This window comes from Halichoeres trimaculatus, unplaced genomic scaffold (genome assembly GCF_033239565.1).
Source record: "Halichoeres trimaculatus isolate MK-OKI-2021-1 unplaced genomic scaffold, fHalTri1.1 fHalTri1_scaffold_16, whole genome shotgun sequence".
Classification (NCBI taxonomy): Eukaryota; Metazoa; Chordata; class Actinopteri; order Labriformes; family Labridae; genus Halichoeres; species Halichoeres trimaculatus.
In genome coordinates, this window is record NW_027437194.1 from 18,077,146 (window position 1) to 18,096,234 (window position 19,089).

Here is a 19,089-nt window from a genome sequence, read left to right on the forward strand (position 1 = left end):
CTGCCCTTGTTTTTACATGTTCGATACCAAGAAAGTGCATTGCGTGATTTTTTTTTTTAATTGTAAATAATAATAAAAAAATCTTAATATACGATGATCGTGAGACGCTAGGGGTGCCTGAATCATGTAACCATCTCAAAGACAGCGGCTACTAGTGATGTGTCAACAGCGAACGTTCCTGCTCTTCGAACCAACTCTTGGAAGTGAACGACTTGAGTAGTCTCCTCTTTTTTTATTTCATTTTAGAGGTTAGGAGCATTCGCTATAAAAAGAGATAATATGCTGAAAATGTAACAGAGTGAATGACCACATCTGGAAACTGCACTTTTTTATTTTCATTTTTGAGCTTTAAATTTTTTTTTTTTTTTTTTTTTTTCAGCTCTGTGCTCCAACTGGAGTATGATGAGTATATAAAATGGATCATATAAACTTGATATAATGGTTTTTATGTTTGTGATTCCTCTTTCCTCATAAATGTACATGATTTTCGGTAATGAACTAATTTATACAATTCAAACATCTGAGGACTCAATAAGAAGCCGAAAGAGTCGGCTCATCTAAGTGAGCCGTGCCAAAAGAACCATCTCTCCAGGGAGAACCATATTCCGCTTCGTTATGGGTAGATGTGCGGAATCCATTGACTGGTGAAATCCTGACGTATATACAGTAGGCGGAGTCAAATATCAGTCTCATGAACGTTGAGCTCCGCCTTTATCCTGTTTCCATGGTTTCTACTTGCAACGTCACGAACGTAATGTCTGTCGTCATCACGCAAGGGGTGGCGACGTGGAAAACATGGAGGATAGTAGTATGTTGAGTAAACTTAATTGTCTCGAATAGCTTACAATTTCATTTGTTTCCTCTTCCTCACAACAGTTGGTGGCAAATTGGAGAAAACTCCTCCCTACGTGAGGAAAAAGTCGTTCATTTGTGGTCTTGGGAGCGTGGACAGCCGCGGAAACTGCGAGAAGAATTTATGACAGGTAAGCCGAGCCGTCAGCTGATTGCAAACAAGCAGTGGACGCTAGCTGATTTCTGGACGGTCAGTGTCTTCTCTCCAGTAAATCAGACACGAACCGGAGTCATCATTTATTATATTAGGGATATTGTACTGGAAAAAATACCAATAACTCTCCCCTCTGGCTGTCTAAGCCGCGGAGGCAGAGACTGTTCCCTGCTTTGAAAGTGGGACGAGCTAGCTAAGGTGATGCTTGGTGCTTGAACTGAAGCTTGAGGCAAAATAAAATAATATTAGGAAGTAAACTCAATTTTCCCCTTGCACAACTCTTATATCTCTTCCACTAACAAGAATATAGAAAGTCAGCATGCTGTTTTGACCCATGTACACTCATGTTAGCATAAAAGGTATCTTAAAAATAGGGTAGATAAAAATAGCTACAGTTTGCAATGGTCAAAACAACAACAAAATATTTGTTCTAATGTTTCCAAAGACAAGAAAATTACCCCATGTCACTTAATGCTGCTTTATATTTCATTTTCTGTTAACTAATCACCACATAGATTTATCCTTAAATATTTCAGCACCGTGTGAAATGTAAGGGCACTTCTATACACACATGCACTGCTCCATCTTGGTAGCTTGATTATAAGCCACCTGAAACGTTCTTATTATTCTATTAATGTCTCTGTTTCAATAAAAATATCGTTTCTTGTCATTAAAAAACAAGGGGAAATTCTGTTAGCAGACATTTTTGGTGGGCAGATTTAATATTCTAGCTGTGAAGTGGTTTTCTAAAGAAGTCCTAAATGGCCATGATTAAATACATTTAATCAGGCTTGCACTTCAAGTCAAGTTTGTGCCTTTCATGTGTGACTGTTTATACTTCAGAGCAACACAGTATTCTTTTCAATTGTTATTCGCTAATGTATGTTTCCTGTGTCATGCAAATGTTGCCTTGCTGGCTGCCCCTGTGTGTCTAAGGTGTGTCATTTCAGGTTAACAAAACACGTCCTGGTTTTCTTATGCCTCATCCTGTTCTGGGTTTGGCCTCTTTTATGAATAAGTTTGGATGAGGATCTGTTATGCTTTAATAAAAATAATGACTATGAAATAAAAAGAAATAGTATAATAATAATCATAATAATACCAGAGTTCAATGAAAAAAATCATCTGTATGTTGAGCAGATAGCTCATCTTCATGATGACATCATGTCTCTCGTGTTTAGGATTTGGCATATGCTTGGTGAAAAAGCAGTAAAGAGTGGTGAGTCTGGCTGATCGGAGCCAGCAGAGATGGGTGCCAACACCAGCCAGGTCAGTGACCTGTCTGATAACCCCAGCCTGAAGGCCCTTGTGGGCACAGAATCCATATCGGAGAATGATCCTTTCTGGAACCAGCTCATCTCATTTACGTTCATCAGTCCCACCAGCAGGTAAGAAGACGCACACAAACAGTCTGTTGTTGTTTGTTACTGATAATGCAACAGATTATGTTGGTTGCAGCTGCAGACAAAATGCTTTTGTCTTTGGCATTGTTTTAAAGATAATACTAATTTAATGAAAAAATCAGTTTACACATGGGAGTGTTAGCTGCACCTGAAATTCAATCTTTAGTTAAATCCATCCTTTAGAGGCACACAAGAAACAAAGGAACCAATCAAGGAAAAGTTAAAAATTCATGCACATGGGTCATATTTCCAACATCTTCTTCAAAATAACAGTTTTTTTTCACCCATCATCTTTTCAAAGGTTATGATCTGCTCCACTATCTTACAGGTGCACAACCTTTCCAACAAGGACATTCTGTACAATTGCCAGCCAGGATCCAGGGTTTTAAACTGTAGACAGGATGTTTGCAGAGCTCATTTGATTGATGATCAAACGAAGACAATATTCTGCTCAGGATAGATCAACAAAGTAACGTTTCATTCTGAGAGTGAAGACACTGCATTTCCTCTGTCATCCAGACTGTGACAAATGTTAATGATCTATCTCTCTTTTATTTATTAATCTTTGTGAAGTTCACAGAGCCAGTTGACATTTTTTTCTGTTTGCTTTTGGGCTGTGCTTAAGGATACAATCTAGTATATGATAATTTCAGTCAACCCTGTGATATTTGTATTTATCTATGAACCAGAATGCAACAACAAACACAGTTTAAATTAAAGAAACAGTGAAGGCAAAAAAGTCCAGTTAGTTATATTTCCTTATTGCAGGAGGAACCAAAGCTAGCTGAATACCCACTCTCTCTTTTCTGAGCTGGTTATCTAACCAAACTAAACACTTCTGGATTTGGCATTATATTAAAACACACAGACAGGAGTGGTACAGATGTCTTTATTTTTGACCTGTATACCAGAAAATTGGGTGTCACCTTCTCTTTTTAAAAGGTTCAAACAAGAACAAGCTGGTCTTACCAGTTCTGCCTCCTAAATATCTGCAATGCCCAGAGGGCTGAGATTAACTTGCCGTACTTTAAAAAAAATAATCGTCAGTTTCTTCAGACATACTGCACTGAGGTGTGACATGATGGGACTGACGATACCATAAATACAATGGTTTCATTGTGGGTGTTGTATGTGTCATATTCCAGTATTTTGTGCTTATTTTGAAAGATAGTATATAAGAAAAACACTTTTGTTATGCTCCTGGGGAAAAAGGGCATCTTAGAGGGGGTTTTTTTACAGGCAGCAACAATATTTAAGTTCAGGTAGAAACAAATGTATTAAAACTTTTTCTTGTTTAAAATTGATTTATTTTATTTTCTTTCTAACAGCGGGGACTCCAAGTTGCTGGAAGAGGCTGTAATCCCCTTGGCCAAGATCCTCAGTATGTTGCCTCCTCATTATCACATTGAAAGGGATATAGTGCATATATTTTAAATTGTATTACTCAGTCTCCCGACATGGAATCATATTTATGTGCTGCTGCAAAGAGGCTCACAAGAAACATGAATTTAAAAAGAAAAAAGAAGAAACAAAAAACTTAAGGTACCTTAAGCTCAGGACTATTTTTTCATGCCATGTTAGATATCAGCCTCTCCAGGTATAAAATAGAGATTAATTTAGGTTAACTAACATGTATTTTGTCTACTTTTTTGTGTATGATTTTTTAGGTTTCTGCTTTTTATGTCATGCAGCTGACACATTTTCTCTTCCTTTATCTTCCAGTTGAAAACAATCCCAGAACAGGAAACTTTGGCGCCCTCGTCAGAATCTTCCTGGCAAGAACCAAAGAGCTGAAAATCTCCACAGAATGCCAGGAGTGAGTATGGGAAACCATTGGGGGAGCAGTGTCACGGTGCATGTGGGTGTCACTGCCGTGTGGGGGTTCAGTCCTGTTATTGTCAGTGATGCTTTATTTTGCAAAGGAATTCTGAATTGTTGTTCAGTTTCCCATGAGAACACAGCAGAGGTATAACCATCAACACATGTGGCATTCTCCTACACTCACTGCCAAGATCCATTCTCACTCACGCCGACCTTGCCTAAGTCACCAAAATGATTGGGTGGGAACTCCTTTTTCTCTTTAAACATCATTAGAGCTCAGAGTTATCGCTCCCTATCCACACCCGCTTATTTTTCAGACAACTCTTACCAGATTTTATCCCACGAACAAATCAACATTTTCTGTGCCTGACACAACGACCATGTGCAAATCATCAATCTATGGGACTGATTAGACACCCCCTCGAAACATTGTGGTTTATTTAGGATGTTTTCAATCATATCATGATGGCGTTTCATTATGTTCCCACAAACCAAGTCCAAACCTTTTTCCTTTTTTTCCCCAAAAAGTCATCCTTTCAGGCTTTTTGTGCCTTTATTTTACAGGACAGTGGACTCACACTCAGGCCAATAGCTTAGAGCTAATGCAACCTAACCTAAGGCAATACCATTTTTCCTGCTTTGTATAAAACACAAGCTTTGTATGGGCTGATAATGCCTTTTGGTGAAAAAGGTAGTATAACAGCTTTCTTGGTCCCCAAAGTGTATGAATGTAAAGTTTTAATGCAGAAGTGAGTAAAAAGATCTAATGTCAGGGATACACCAGATGCCTCTCTGGTCCAGCTCTGCTCCGTTGCGTGTTGACTGCTTATGTCAACTCACACTGACTGGGTATTTAGTTGGGAAGCTTTCAGGACACCAGACAGCTGAGAGACCAGAAGTTCCCACACTTCCCATCCTGATGATGGGTCTTTTTTTCATTCATGTTCGGCTGAATAACCTCAAACCTGTTGACTCCTGGTTTGGCTTCCTTAATTATGTCAGTTTTTTGTTGTAGTAAAGCTAAAATAATCTGGCTTTGGCAGGTTGTTTTATTTTGAAAGTCACTGTGTGTTTTTGGGGTGGTTTTTGTGCATGACTTCCTGTCCTGCTCAATCTTATTTTTTGTAAACAGCTCTGGTATCCGACAAAATTAGAAGGCCTACATATCTGCTGCAACCTGCTGGAGCAGGGATGCATCACTTTTGCCCCTTGATGTCCCAAAATGAGACATTTCTTCAGATGAACGTGGCTCATTTAAAATCCAATTTGAAATTTTTGACAAAAACATTTAGATTTCAATTTTTGATGCGTATAGAACAGTAACTAACAACCCAGGTTGCTTGTGATTTTTTTTCCTCTGTTTTTATGATTATGATGTGGTGCACAGGGTGTTGCATGTAATATTCAGTTCTTCTGAAGTCATGTGGTCAAGCAAGTGGAATTAATTTGAATACCACGGGAAGGCCGAATTTGGCTGGATAAGGCAACTGGACTTGTTAGGGAAACCTGGAATTGTTGAATGTAGGGAAACATTCAACAACACCAATACTGCCATCGTTAAGCATCATCTGTGCCTGACACTGAAAAACTGCTTAAACAGTGAGCCTAAATCTAGAGAGATTATGATACAGACTTCATTTTCTTTGAGAATAAACTAGTTGTATTTCTGTCCGTCGGGAAGGTAAGACTCTGTAGTCAGTGACTTCACAGCACTGTAGTGCTGGCTGATTCACAAAGCAGCTTACTCATCTGTGTTTTTTCTGATTAGTTTCATGTAGTTTTCTTCCTTGGTGATCTTATATTTTGGTGTATTTCTGGTGTATTTTTGGTTTCATGTTATTGTGTTTTCTCCAAATTGCCTGGTGAAATGCACAAATGACATTAATCCGGGCCCCGTTGGTTACATATCCTGTGTCAGAGCCTCATTTTAACAAAACAGGCGCCCTAAAAATAATTCAACACTCACGGTCAGCCAAAGTTTCCTCTATAAATTCAGGACGTCATCCTCTGGCCCTCAGCCACCTCCTATAGATCGTGTATCTAAATCTGTCTTTGACCTTAATGCGGTGTCCTCTTTATGTTTCTCCTCCGCAGTCAGCTGTTTATTTGGCAGGCCCACAATGCGCTGTTCATGATCCGCTGCCTGCTCAAGGTGTTCATCAGGGAGATGAGTGAAGAGGAGCTGCACCTACAGTTCTCCTACCAGGAGAGGGCACCAGGCTCCTGTGGAGGTGAGCAACACTCAGCGTAAGGAAGATGTCCAACTTAAAGGGCTAGAACAGGCCAGGGAATTGAATAAAGGAGGCAGCTTTAGAGCATTATAAGGAATGGTTCTTGTGAAAATAGATGTTTTTTTAATTCTGAAAGCTTTGAGCCATTTAGGAACACTTGTTAGTACTAAAAACAAAATCTACATCATCTGCTGAGAAATGTTCTGAAAAATGCCCTCCCAAGCCCTCAGCTCCCAGCAGACCCATGAGGTGTAAGTCATTACAACACAGCAACAAAGGCCGATTGTGTATTATCTCCATTCTGTCCAAAAGAAAGATAAGAATTTAGCTTATTCATTTAGTAAAAACAAACAAACAAAAAAAAAAAACAGGCTTCTGCTGGCCTGGATTAGCTCTCTTATAATTAAGCCTGAGTCCACTTCAGTCTTGTGTTCACTTCCTGACCAGCTCTGTCCGAGCTTCTTTTCTATATGCACACAAAAATCCTGATAAAAATGCAGATGACTAAAATAAAACCCTTATTCATCTTTTGCAGCGATGTCCTTTATTCCTGTTGTGATAACCTGCTTGCACAGATGCACTTTGACGCTTTGACACTTTTTCAGCTCACAAAAACACAGAGTTCCACTGATCCCAGAAAAAGAAATCTTCTTTCCTTTTCAGTTTAACAGTAATATTGGGAAGTTTGGTCACTTCAAGTTCATTTTGTCAATGTTTGATGCCCTGTCTTTATAAAATGAGCTGAGTTTGGCCATCTGTTTAGCCTGTTTAAACTATAGACGGAATATAGAGTAGACAGCGTGGCTCCGCCATTTAATATTGTACGGTTTTGAAACCAAAATATCCCCGTCTCAGGCGCCATTGGTAGCAGTTGTCCATTCAGAGTCTGCGCAGTAGAGACTGTGAGGGATTCTGGTAGAATCTGAGTGAAGCTGGGTGACAAAAATAATTGTTGTTTTTTTCTTTTGAGAGTCTAATCACTTCTTGGCTCTCCCTCCCTGACAAATTTTCCAACCCCTGAAAAAAATACACAAGAAAAGAGGACCTGAATATGAGGCGGCTAAATGATATCTTCAAATCACCACAACAACCTGACCTGAGAAACATTTCGACGAGTTGTATTAATTTTTCAAAGTTTGATCACAGCCCATCTGGAAAGACTGGGGAGACTGATTTTTTGACCTATCCTGCAGCCAGCCAGCAGGGGGAGCAGTTTTTGTAAAGCCCTCAGATGACATCCATTTTTATACAGTCTATGGTTTAAACAGGCCAAATAGATAACATCGCAGGTAGATGTCTCTAATGTGCATTAACATAATACGACTGCGATCACATATTAAAGGAGCGAAAAGCAACCAAATCCTCTTTAAAACCACACATTGTTACAGAAGTGTATCAGTTAGTTGTTTTTAATAATCTCCCAACTTTTGTTACCCGAAACTGAAATTCTGGCTCTGTCCTTGCTGTACCCTTTACCTTCCTCTGTTCCCAAATATCAATTGATGAGGAGAGCAGGGGAGGAGAGAAATACATGAAAGAAATCAAGAAAAGACATCACAAATTCAAGAAGTTTAACCTGTCCATTCTCTGCCACTGAAACAGACCAAGTTCTTTTGTTTTTCTTTTTTCAAAACAGCTTGGATTTTATTTCTTGCTAGTGCCTTGAAAATTCAATAAAAAGAAGCATAATTCCATGTTTTGCCTGGTTTGTTTTTTATCATGTTTTAATAATTTTTCATGTATCAAAGATGCACATTAAGTTGCACTTTATGTCGGTTTGAGGACAGATTTAAATTCAAACCTCATAAACCAATTTTTTCGCCATGCCACCTCTACACCAAGCATGAAATGGAGATGATGGGAAGGGTAGAGAGGGAGAGACTGTTTCAGTGGGAGTTGGCAGAAGCAAAGAGAGACTGACTCTGATCAACGGGGAGCTGTCATCTGTGTCTCATGTAATAACTCCTCTGCCTCTTGTGTAGAAACAGGCAGCCAGGACCTCCTCGAGGAGCTGCTGTCCAACCTCGTTCACCTGATCGTTGAAGTGCCGCTGCTGTAAGTATCCCCCTCGTGTGCGTCTACGCTACATGAGGAAGGTTGAATTGAACACCCCATTGTGTTGCACACACTAAAAAGGTCAGACATGCTCTGAGGAGCAGTGACATTTTACACTGACTGTCTCCACAGAGCGATTTGTTAATGCCACAGCACTTATCTTTGGAGATTATTTGTTTGACTTTCATTTATTATCATGATATCCAGAGGAAAACATAAATTATGGGAGCTTTCGTGCAGCCCAGCCCATCCTTTGTTTTCATTCATGTTTGTTGGTTTGAAGTGTCTGGGATGTTAGTCATCCAGCAGTTAATGGAAAGCAGTTTGGGAAAAAGCTTGTATGTCTAACATTCTGTTTGCTTGCTCCTTGATTCACTAACAAAGACAAGCTGAAATCCATTAAGGAACAAGCTACGGCTTGGATGTCCACATGTTTTATTTCCTGAGTCCTCAACCAAACTGACATGCTGGAGCACTAAGTTGGGGAAACATGAAAAAAAGGGTAGGATGAAACTAAAGTGATTACAGAAAGAGAGAAGTGAAAGTTGAACGAGGAGTGGTGCCAGTGAGTGGGAGAGAAGGGAGCATAATGATTGAAAACTGGTTTCAGCCTTTACTCCCAGTGGGCGGTGTGCACGCTAACACTTTAATAAGTGAATATTTCAGTTTTTCTCTTTCTTATCAATGGTCGGATTATCTCCAGCCTGCCACTCAGTCTGTCACATCCACAGAAAGATACAGTGTGTACGTCCCGGAGACAAAATCTCCCCTGCAGTGTCAAAACAAGTTCACAGGAACATGACAGTTGGTTTTTCCTTAACACAGCATCTTCCACTTTTCCCTTGTCTGTATATTGTTATTCTTGGCGTCCTCCTCCACCTCCTCTTCCTCCTCCTCCTCCTCCTCTTCTCCCTGTCTACCAGACCAGTCATGCTTTCTTTCTCTTCATCTCTCCCTCTGTTCTGTTGTCTCCGGACATCAAACCCTGGCTCTTATGTAAATGCAGTCAGCATTCCAACATTATTCATTGTTCCCAGCTTCAAGACTCTACCTGTTTTTCTTCCCTTCACCACTTTGTGGCTTTCAGCCCACTTCCTTTGTACGTGCTCCTGGTTTGGTTTGGAATATAACTATTCTTTCGGTATTACTCCCCCCCTCCAATCCCTTACAGAGCTCTTTGCTTTGATGGTAACCTCCGGATAAAGCATTAAAGGATAAAATTTACAAGAAGAGGAAATTTAGTGGTTTAAATTTAGTATTTGTCATTACCCTCAAATCACATTTGATATTACATCCTCTTGTCGACTATTCGGTCGGTATTTTAATTCTTTTAAGCTAAGGGGTAGCCCTGTAGAAGCTTTACGTAGTTTACAGCTCTCAAAAAAAAAAAATTTTTCTCACACTGGTCTTTCGGAAAACCTTTATTTTAGCCTCTGTCTGAAACAAGTTGTTGTAGCTGCTGTCTCTTTAAGGTCCACAAACCCCCATCCCTCTGATTGGCCATCCCTTTGGGGGCCTAATTCTACAACATATGAATACAGTTTTAGACAAGACATTTAACATTTTTACTTATGGGAAAGCATTAAACCATTTGTTTATATACAGATATTTATACAAATCCATAAAAATCACTCTTCAAGACTCACTGCTGCTACTCCTGTATGGAGTGTTTTGCTAAAACTCAATTTGCAGTTTGAAATAAAAGCTTAACTTAAGGAAATTGTTCACAGCCTTTTCTCTAAAATTAGACTGACTAAATGAGTTATTCAGGTCACGTAACTGTCTGGCGAAACTATTTAAAATGAAAAAAAAAAAAAAAAAAGTCAAATGTTTATGAATTCATGTCAAACGCAGTTAAGCTGTGGTTTATCAGTGCAAGTTCTTGCTGCAGGAGAGCGCTCAAAGTGAGTTTGAGAAAGTGGAAAACAACCTTGACCCCTGTTTTGGGTCAGGCTACTTCTGTGGGGTGTTTATGTTACAGGAAGCAGGTAACAGTTAAAAGTCTGTCCTCCACTTAAAAATATTTTTAGCTTATTGTTACTTTATTCTGTTTATTGACCTTTACTGCTGGTGCAGTGTTGGACTGTAAAAGCATTCATTAGTGGGAGGAGGAAAATGTCTCTCAGCTTACCCTAAATCCAAGTCAACCTAAATACAAAAGACATGAGGATATGTTTAGATTGGATGTCCAGCGTTGTTATTTTATGGGAAAGCATTATTCCCCATACATACATCATTTCTGCCATCAAAACTAATTTGGAACTAAATGTGGTTCAGCATTGGACTTCCCAAAACAAGTATGTTTAAATGACTTCTGAAATTCACTTGAAGACTTTGATGTGGAAAACATACTTTAAAGAGGTTTATTAAACTTCCCCATATTTTTTGGGGACAAAGTTTATTTATGATTTTTATAGTTTGATACAATACAATACATGACATTAGGTTCCCCTGACTCCCACCCCCTGCCCACAGTAACATTGAATAAGAAAGACAGAATCCCATCAGCAATGATAATAATAATAATAATAATAATAATAATAATAATAATAATAATAATAATAATAAAGAAAAATAAATAAAAAATGATAATAGTTATTTAAAAAAATGAAATTAAAATCACAGTAGACAGATCAAGTGTAGTATGACATTCAATAAGCCATTTGGGGTCTAAAGTAACGCACTCCATCACCTTGGTCACAAGCAGTTACCTAAGAACACATAAGGGAGAGGCAGCAATCCATAAACCAATGGGTAGTAGAATTAACAATATTTAAAGGTTGGATATTAAAGGTCACTCATTCGTTAAATAATCAGAGCTTAAACTCTCAACATGATAAAAACAGCTGCCATATCTGTAAAAACTTTCCCATATTTTAAACACTCACATACTCAAACACAAATAAAATAACAATAACAGATGTTTATCCTGGACGTGTGCAGATTTTTCAGATCATGACATATTCACATTTTGTAGAAATGTCTAAATTTGTCTTTCAACTGTTAAAAACAGTCCTTTCTTGAAGGATTCGCTAAAATGATGTCAACATTTAAAGATCCCTCAAATGGTTTATGAAATGTTGTAGGGACAGGCCTCAAACACTAAGGTCCACCCGTAGCTTTTTCTCCAGGCTTTCTGAGGTCTGGCCAATCAGAGTGAGAGTTTGCCTTAAAGAGACAGCAGCTAAAATGTAGAGTTTCAGACAAAAGCTTTAAAAAAAAGGCTTCTAAAGCACTGTTGTGAGAGATTTTTTTTTTTGTTGAAGTGTCATTCATGATAAGCTACTTCGGGGATACCAAGGGACAGTACAAAACCTAAAAAGGCACAATACCACCTCTTAGATGTTTTAAGGTAATATTCGAATGAACATGGTGAAAAATGAGATGTATTTAAGGAGGATTAGGGATGTCAACACATTGTCAACTGTATCTCACTGAAGGTATATTTAGCTGTTCTTTAAGGTACTTAAATTATTCACCGGAACGCTGCATGTGTGTGTTTTTTCCTGCAGAGACATCACCTACAGCATCTTGTTTGAAGCTGTCACCACGCTGCTGGTTTTCTTCTCTTATCAACTCTTCCACAAAGACATACTCCGAGATGGACTGATCTACCAGCACATCATGAAGGGACGATGGTAAGAAAACGCACATGTGCACTGAAGTCTCACTGAGGATACCTGTGAACTGCCTGAAACCCTTTTTTATTGTTAGTTTCAACCCTACACGCTATTTTTTTCTCAGGATATAAGCGTTTACCTTTACGCCAGAGTCAGACTTCTATAAGAACAAATGCATAAAAGTCGAAAATCTTATAGATTTAAGACCACGTTATGATGTCAGTGGGTCATCCTCAATCTCTTAAAGACTTTTTTGAATGTGGGCCCAGATCATTTTGGATGTCCTCCAGTCCAAAGTGATATTGTCTGATCCGGCGAACTATCCCTCCATCCATCGAGTGTCTGTGTGCTGCCAGTCAGACTCATCAGGATCTTCAACCTCTATCCTCATATAAATACCTAAAAGGGTAAAAAAAAAAACACATCCAGCCCTGTCAGGACTTTGTTTTGGTATAATTTGTGGCCAAGTAAATCACATTTTTTAATATTTTTTTTCCAGTGATGAAAAATGTAAATCTAGCAATGTTAATAGAATAAAAGCAGCACAAACCTTCTGATGTTGATCTCTCTTCAAATGCTTTGAACCCAATTTCCCTGAGTTCACTCTTATCTTGAGTTTTAATAAAACTGAATAAATGCTTCACTGCTCTCCTATGTGAAAGTCTAGCGGTGCAGTTACAATGGGCGCACACAGAGGACGGAAGTAATTTTCTTTTAGGGCTCTCACAGCATAAGAGCCAAACGAGAGCACTTTGGATTAATTGCTGTTGAGCTGAAGAAGGGCTTCTAAGTCGCTGATGTTGGCGAAACAAATTAGAGGGCAACGTAATATGGTTTTACCATTTGGTCTGGAGAGAAAGCTGCGACTTGAAAAGCAGTGATTGACAGCACTTAACATCCCCTTCAATGTAAATGTCACTCATAGGGAAACACGTAACAACAAAGTTGCAGAATGGGATTTGTTTTTATTCCATTATGAAGGGTATAACTTGATTTACAACCATTTAAAAAGCTAAAATATAATATTTTAAACAAGAAAAAAGCATAATTCCTGAAGGCTTCAGATTTCAAATAAATCTGACAATAACTGTCATTGCCATTGTGTTAAAATTTTCAGACATTTATTCATTGAAGTGTAATAATACTTTTCTGTTTTACACATGTAACACTGTAGAGTAAGTTTTCTTTCCTTTTTAAGTGTCCTGTACTTTTACATTTACTTCTTTTTCGTTTTATACAAGCATGTAATGGATGAGAATGGTGGGGAGAATTTTAAGAGATGGAAAGCAAATACAGGTTCAGAGGAACCCTTCGTCTAAAGCAGTCATGCTTAAAAGTCAGGCCCAGTGTCCATTTTCACATGGCCCCTAGCTTTCATCTTACAATATATTGATTATGGCACTAAAATTTATCACGTTCATACATTTTCTGTCACACATATCATGTATTTATAACCTCTTTATCCATTTGTCTTTTCCTCCAGTTTGTCTCTAACCAGTCGACTTGTGAAAACACTGCTCTACAACTTCATCAGGCAGGAGAAATGTCCGCCCCCAGCGACCCACATCTTTGAGCACAAGGACGAGGGGGGTCTGCTGTACGGCCTGGCGTCAGGAGTCGCAAGTATGTGTAACCACATCCACACACAAATTTACAAAACATGAGCAACACCATCGTCTCTGGGGAAATTATTTGTATTGGCTCTGACAACATTTCCACAGTTACAGTGAGAGGTCTTGGGATTAAAGTAGAGACAGACTGTACAAGATCAATAGTTGTGGTTCAGTGCATGGCTGTGATAAGCCCTTGTAATGCAGCAAACGTTTGTTTACTTCTAAAATAAAAGGCGTGTCACTCAAAATCAAGCAGTAGGAATGTCTTTTGAAAACAGAATTAAATTGTATGTAAATCTGCCCTGCTATCTTGTAATATGTTGTAAGAATCCCTGAGTCTATAAAGTGCTCAAAATGGTGTATTCCTAAAAATTGTACAAGATCTTCATGAGGTCTCCTTGAGATTTTTACGAGACTTGCTGAAATGATATGACCACATTGGGATCTCAAACTGATACATGACATATTTCACCAAAACAGCAACCTCCAGTCTAAGAGTATGAGACAATTTGGAAATGCTGAAATCTGCTGTTTCTCGAGTATTCGCTTGAGGCTGACTCCGGAAGTACCAGAAGTCACATACACACCAAGCCAAAAAAAGCCATTTTAAATTAACCTATTTAGAGCCTGGTTCAAAAAACGTCTGCTGTCTGAATTGCTAATTTTACCATCAGCGCACACTCTACAGGGAGAGTGAATTTTTTTCTAACTTGGCTGTTTAGAGGATATTAAGATCGTGAGCTCGCCCAATCAGAGGCACAGCTCAGGTCACGTGACCAACAGGCACTCTATAGCTGTGTGCAAAGCCCTTGCCACCACCAATATGGCAGCGATACCTGCTGTGCTTCATTTTCTGTTTCAGAAACATACGGGTGATGTCGGGGAGACTACGTCCATGTTTTATACAGTCTCTGGTTTCAAATGGGCCTCAAACACCAAGGTCTGCCCAAAGCTTTGTCCACAACAGGCCTACAGAGGACTGGCCAATCAGGAGGAAGGGGTCTTAAAGAGACCATAGCTAAAATGGATTGTTTTCAGACAGAAGCTAAACTAAGGGTATGAGAAAAAAAATATGGATACTTTTGACCTAAAAGATTGTGAAGCTACTACAGAGGTACCAGATGGAAAGCATAAAGGCTGAAGCAGAGCATACCCCCTCTTTAAAGGTTTAATCCTGTGACTTAAAGTTTTATTCAATAATTGATCTTACTTGAAATGTAAATGATATCAGATAATGCTCTTGTCGTGAGTGTGATGCTACATCCTCCAAATTAAATGAATAAGATGCTGAGGAAGGAATGAGGCAAATGTGAGAAATAAGGCCATGCTGACAGCCATGGCATTGCTAATGACAGTGATAAGTCCAAAATGGGCAGAGCATGTGCATATTAGCCTGTTAATGTGCTTCATGTGAGTGTGTGTTTGTAATGCGTGTTGTTTTAGGGTGAGAAGAGGGCCGGGTTTCCCCCTTGCAGATAAATGCTCTTTGTCGGTTGTTGGTGGCAGACTCCTATCAGTGAGCCATCAGCATTCAGCCCAGTCTGTCTGTCTGAGGCCACTGATCGGCCCCGATGAGTTATGGTGCCCTGTCCTGTTCTGTAATCCCCTAGAGCCTGTCTGTCTGCAGCCGCCTCCCTTGTACACACACGCACAGACCAACAAAGACACAAGCTCTCTTATTCTCAGAGCTTGGAGACAACACTTGTTTTCTTTCTCCGTCTCTCCGTCCTGTATTCACAGAGTCAACAGGGATCGGCAGAGTTTACCCAAAATAACAGTTTGATTTAAATGCTGCAATGAGAACAAGCATGACTGGTATCAATAGCAGAAATCAGTTAATTTTTTTCTTCATTTTTGTAAGTTGAGGAGTTCTTGGGCTAGTTTAAAGGCAATTTCCCTAATTGCGCAAATTAAAGTAAATTTATTACTTGCAGTTAGTATCTCAGTGCCTCTTCAAACTGTTATGTAATGTCTTATGACTCAAGAGGAGCCATGTTAAATCAAATAAATTGTGCCTTATGCTATTATGTCATCTTCTTTTTTTGTAGCTATCATGTGTTATGAGGCATTTGTAATACAGTTATGGTCTTGAAGTTCAAAAAGAGCCATGAAAGGAACTGTTTGCATAATTTTATAGCCGCTACTAAAAAATAATAAGAGTCAGCACATTTTTACCTGCCATCTTCTGCTGTAGACTCAGTTTAAGACTTCACTGAAAATCATGAAGGAATTGTGTTGGTATGAACAGCATTTTTTCAAATTAAAAAATAAACACCTTGCATGGTGTAGTGGTGAAATTGTTAGGCTGCTGCTGCACTTTTATGTAAAGCAGAACTAGTTTAACCTCTTCCTTATTTGTCTCATGCCATTGATGTTAACAGACAGCCCAATCAAGCTGTAACACCACGGAGTTAAAATGATTTACAATTTGCCTAAAAGCACCATGGCTGTACAGAATCATGGTTGTTTTAGTATTAAAAATATGAGACTCGTTCATACTCTGACGTGCATTTTTACATTAGACTTTATAACATATGAACCGAGTCTCTAGAATGTCACTCATTTGCTCCTGATGTAGAGTTTGGAAAGCAGTCATCAACAGGTGCCATATTGAAAAAGCTCGATTCAACTTAGCTTCATTCAAGTTAAACTGAGATAAAGAGGGGGGCCTGTAGTCTCTTTGCAAGCAGCTACAGGGTGCCCATCTCTCAGTGGAGTCAGCCATGCCCTTGTATGGGCAAAACTTGTTAGTTTAATTGCTTCAGAAATAACAATTTATGGAATAATTCATCCCCTGTACATTTACCAGGACAGGTTTTTGAACCAGGCTGTAAAGTTTTAGTATTGCTGTAAATGTTACCTTTTTAAGATGGGTGTGTATGTGGCTTCTGTTGCTTTTGCTGCCAGCCCCAAGTGGACACTTGAAGAACTGCAGTTTTTACCACTTCTGCATAGGCTTTATATCACAACACCAGAGGAAGCAGCTTGATTCTTACATCATAAACCCTCAGAGACCTATCTGTATGACAAATGGTGGGGTCAGTACCATTCTGTAAGGACCTACAACTTTCAAACACAATCTTGCTTTGAAACTGACTATGCAACACTACAACAACTTTAATCTCATCAACATTTTTTAAGGTTGATATATCTCATGTCTATGGAATGTAAAATCACTCATCCCTGCGCACAGTCATACACAGTCATACACAGGCTGGATTTTCCCAGAACCCAACACTGCTGTTTGGCAAAGTAAAGCTGAGCTTGATTTCTGTCCCCCGTCTAAATGTTTGGGGGGACAGGATATCTCTTCTTCTCTTGCTTATGCACACACTGCTGTCTGAGTCTGAACCGGTGTCTGCAGGGGGGATTATCACCCAGACTCCAAACTCAGGACTTCTCTCCTCGCCTCCCCTTTACTCTCCTCTCTTCTTATCTAATGGACCTCAAATAGACATGATCCTTTGTGATACTGACTTTAGTCTTCTCTATTCTATTCTTCTTTCCTACCTTTCTGTGCATTTCTCTACTCCCTCCACTTTTATCAATCAATTCAGTTTAACGTCAGTACAGGCATAAAAGTTGCAGGATCCTTGTGATTGTCATAAAACATATACAAACTGTAAGGAGAAACTGAATTGACATTGACATGATATGTTGACATTAATCAAAACATGCAAAATTAGCAGCAACAAAGCATCTGATATAATTATAATGCAAACAATAATATATTTTAATAGACTACCATTTTTGTCTCTCTGTTTCAGCTTATTACTACTCTTAGCTAAATTTCTCTAACCCACTCTCTTTCTTTTTTTCTACCATGTTTTTTTTAATGTACTAATCTCTGATCCTGTCCTCTCACATGTACTTTTTGTGAGTTCTCCCTCTAACTTATAACACTTTTTTGCACACATTCATCTGCCAACAAGCAGACGCACACAGGCAGAACTGTTGAGCACATTACAGTCGTACAGAATGTAACTTTAAATCTGCTGCCTTGTCGTTTGGTATAATCAGTATTTGAATAATTTGCTAAAAAAATCATTCTTGCAGTGTAAAATACTCTTATATTTCAGGTATGTTTTTATTGAAAGGGTTTTGGGTTTGGGTAAAAGTGCTTTAAGGACACATTTTGATTTGTGAGAGATTATCAGAATGGTGTGTTTGTTTGTCTGCACAGCATGTTTCCCCATGTGCATTTTTTGGATAATCATCACGAGTTTTGCATACTTGTGCGTCTGTGTGTGTGTTTGTGTATCTGCGTGCTTGGCCGTGACATTGCCCCTGAAGTCTATAATTCATTCACTGTTATGCAAGTAAATAAAGAAGTAGCACATTTTGTCTGTCTGTTCACAGGCGCTCATATCTCTGTGAAACCATTTGTTCTGTGCTGAATCAGAAAATACTCAGCTCTTTGCTTTATGAAGCCTAACTCTAACCAGTTTTACTGACTCTATGGAGTTCTTGTTGTTGTTATAAGCATTTTCATTTTAAGATATAGAGTGGATTTAGCAATGATTTGTGGTCATGTTACTGCCAAGTATGTGCACACATGCAAAGAATTTGACCCTAGATTACAAGTCTATTCATGTGCAGACACAAACACACTGTAAAGCAATAGTGCCTATTCAACAGAGCTCTTGCTGTATGTGATGTGGATAGCTAAGAGGGTACAGTTGGACAAGAAGACAAACTGTATGTGCACCTTCGTCCACCTTTTAAAAAAGATCCAGTGACATCACACTCTAACCTGTAATCATAATGCTTTTAATCTCAACCATCATCACTGTATTTATCTTATTGGCTGGTGGCTAACACTAACAGACATAACACCACCAGCTTTCTGTCTGCCGAGCAGGTTAATGTCTACATACCTGTGGTGGTGACACTTTGCTTTGTTTGAGTGGCTTGGGGACAGTTTCAGGACATATAAACCATCTAGATGTAAAATTCTCTAAAAACAATTCAAATAGGATGTATATTGGCTCTATTAGAGAAATTTGAATGTAGATGGTGATTATTCATCTTTGATTTAAAGTAGTAAGAAGTAGTAGGTAGTGATGTCTCCCATCTGTTTCTGATTCAGAGTTCTGAAGCCTATTGTCGGTGGTACCATCTTGAAAAAGATGACTGATCCTAACTTTTTTTGCAAAAGTAAAGGTGAAGAAATGAGGTTGAACCCAGTCTTTAGATTCTTTGCTACATAAAGACGGCTCTGAATACTCGTGAATTCACCCGCGCAGAGTGTGTGCTAAAAGAGAAATTAGCTTTTGGGACCCATTTTTCAACTAAGCTGTAAGTATGTTTATATTTTCAATAAATGAAAGTGTATGTGCT

At 38.8% G+C, this 19,089-nt stretch overlaps 1 protein-coding gene across 2 annotated transcripts in view; it reads left to right on the forward strand.

The window, feature by feature from the left end:
• The first annotated feature begins 728 nt into the window (after positions 1–728).
• dym (dymeclin) overlaps positions 729–19,089 on the forward strand; it is a 72,369-nt gene continuing 54,008 nt past the window's right edge. The window contains exons 1-8 of one of the 2 annotated variants that reach the window (XM_074690910.1): positions 729–983; positions 2,188–2,394; positions 3,738–3,790; positions 4,132–4,225; positions 6,325–6,461; positions 8,450–8,516; positions 12,029–12,154; positions 13,620–13,759. In XM_074690910.1, the coding sequence (XP_074547011.1) occupies positions 2,255–2,394; positions 3,738–3,790; positions 4,132–4,225; positions 6,325–6,461; positions 8,450–8,516; positions 12,029–12,154; positions 13,620–13,759 (757 nt within the window). In that variant the 5' untranslated portion in view covers positions 729–983; positions 2,188–2,254. Of the gene's footprint in view, positions 984–2,187; positions 2,395–3,737; positions 3,791–4,131; positions 4,226–6,324; positions 6,462–8,443; positions 8,517–12,028; positions 12,155–13,619; positions 13,760–19,089 lie in introns of both variants that reach the window. The other variant, XM_074690908.1, reaches the window with a different exon arrangement.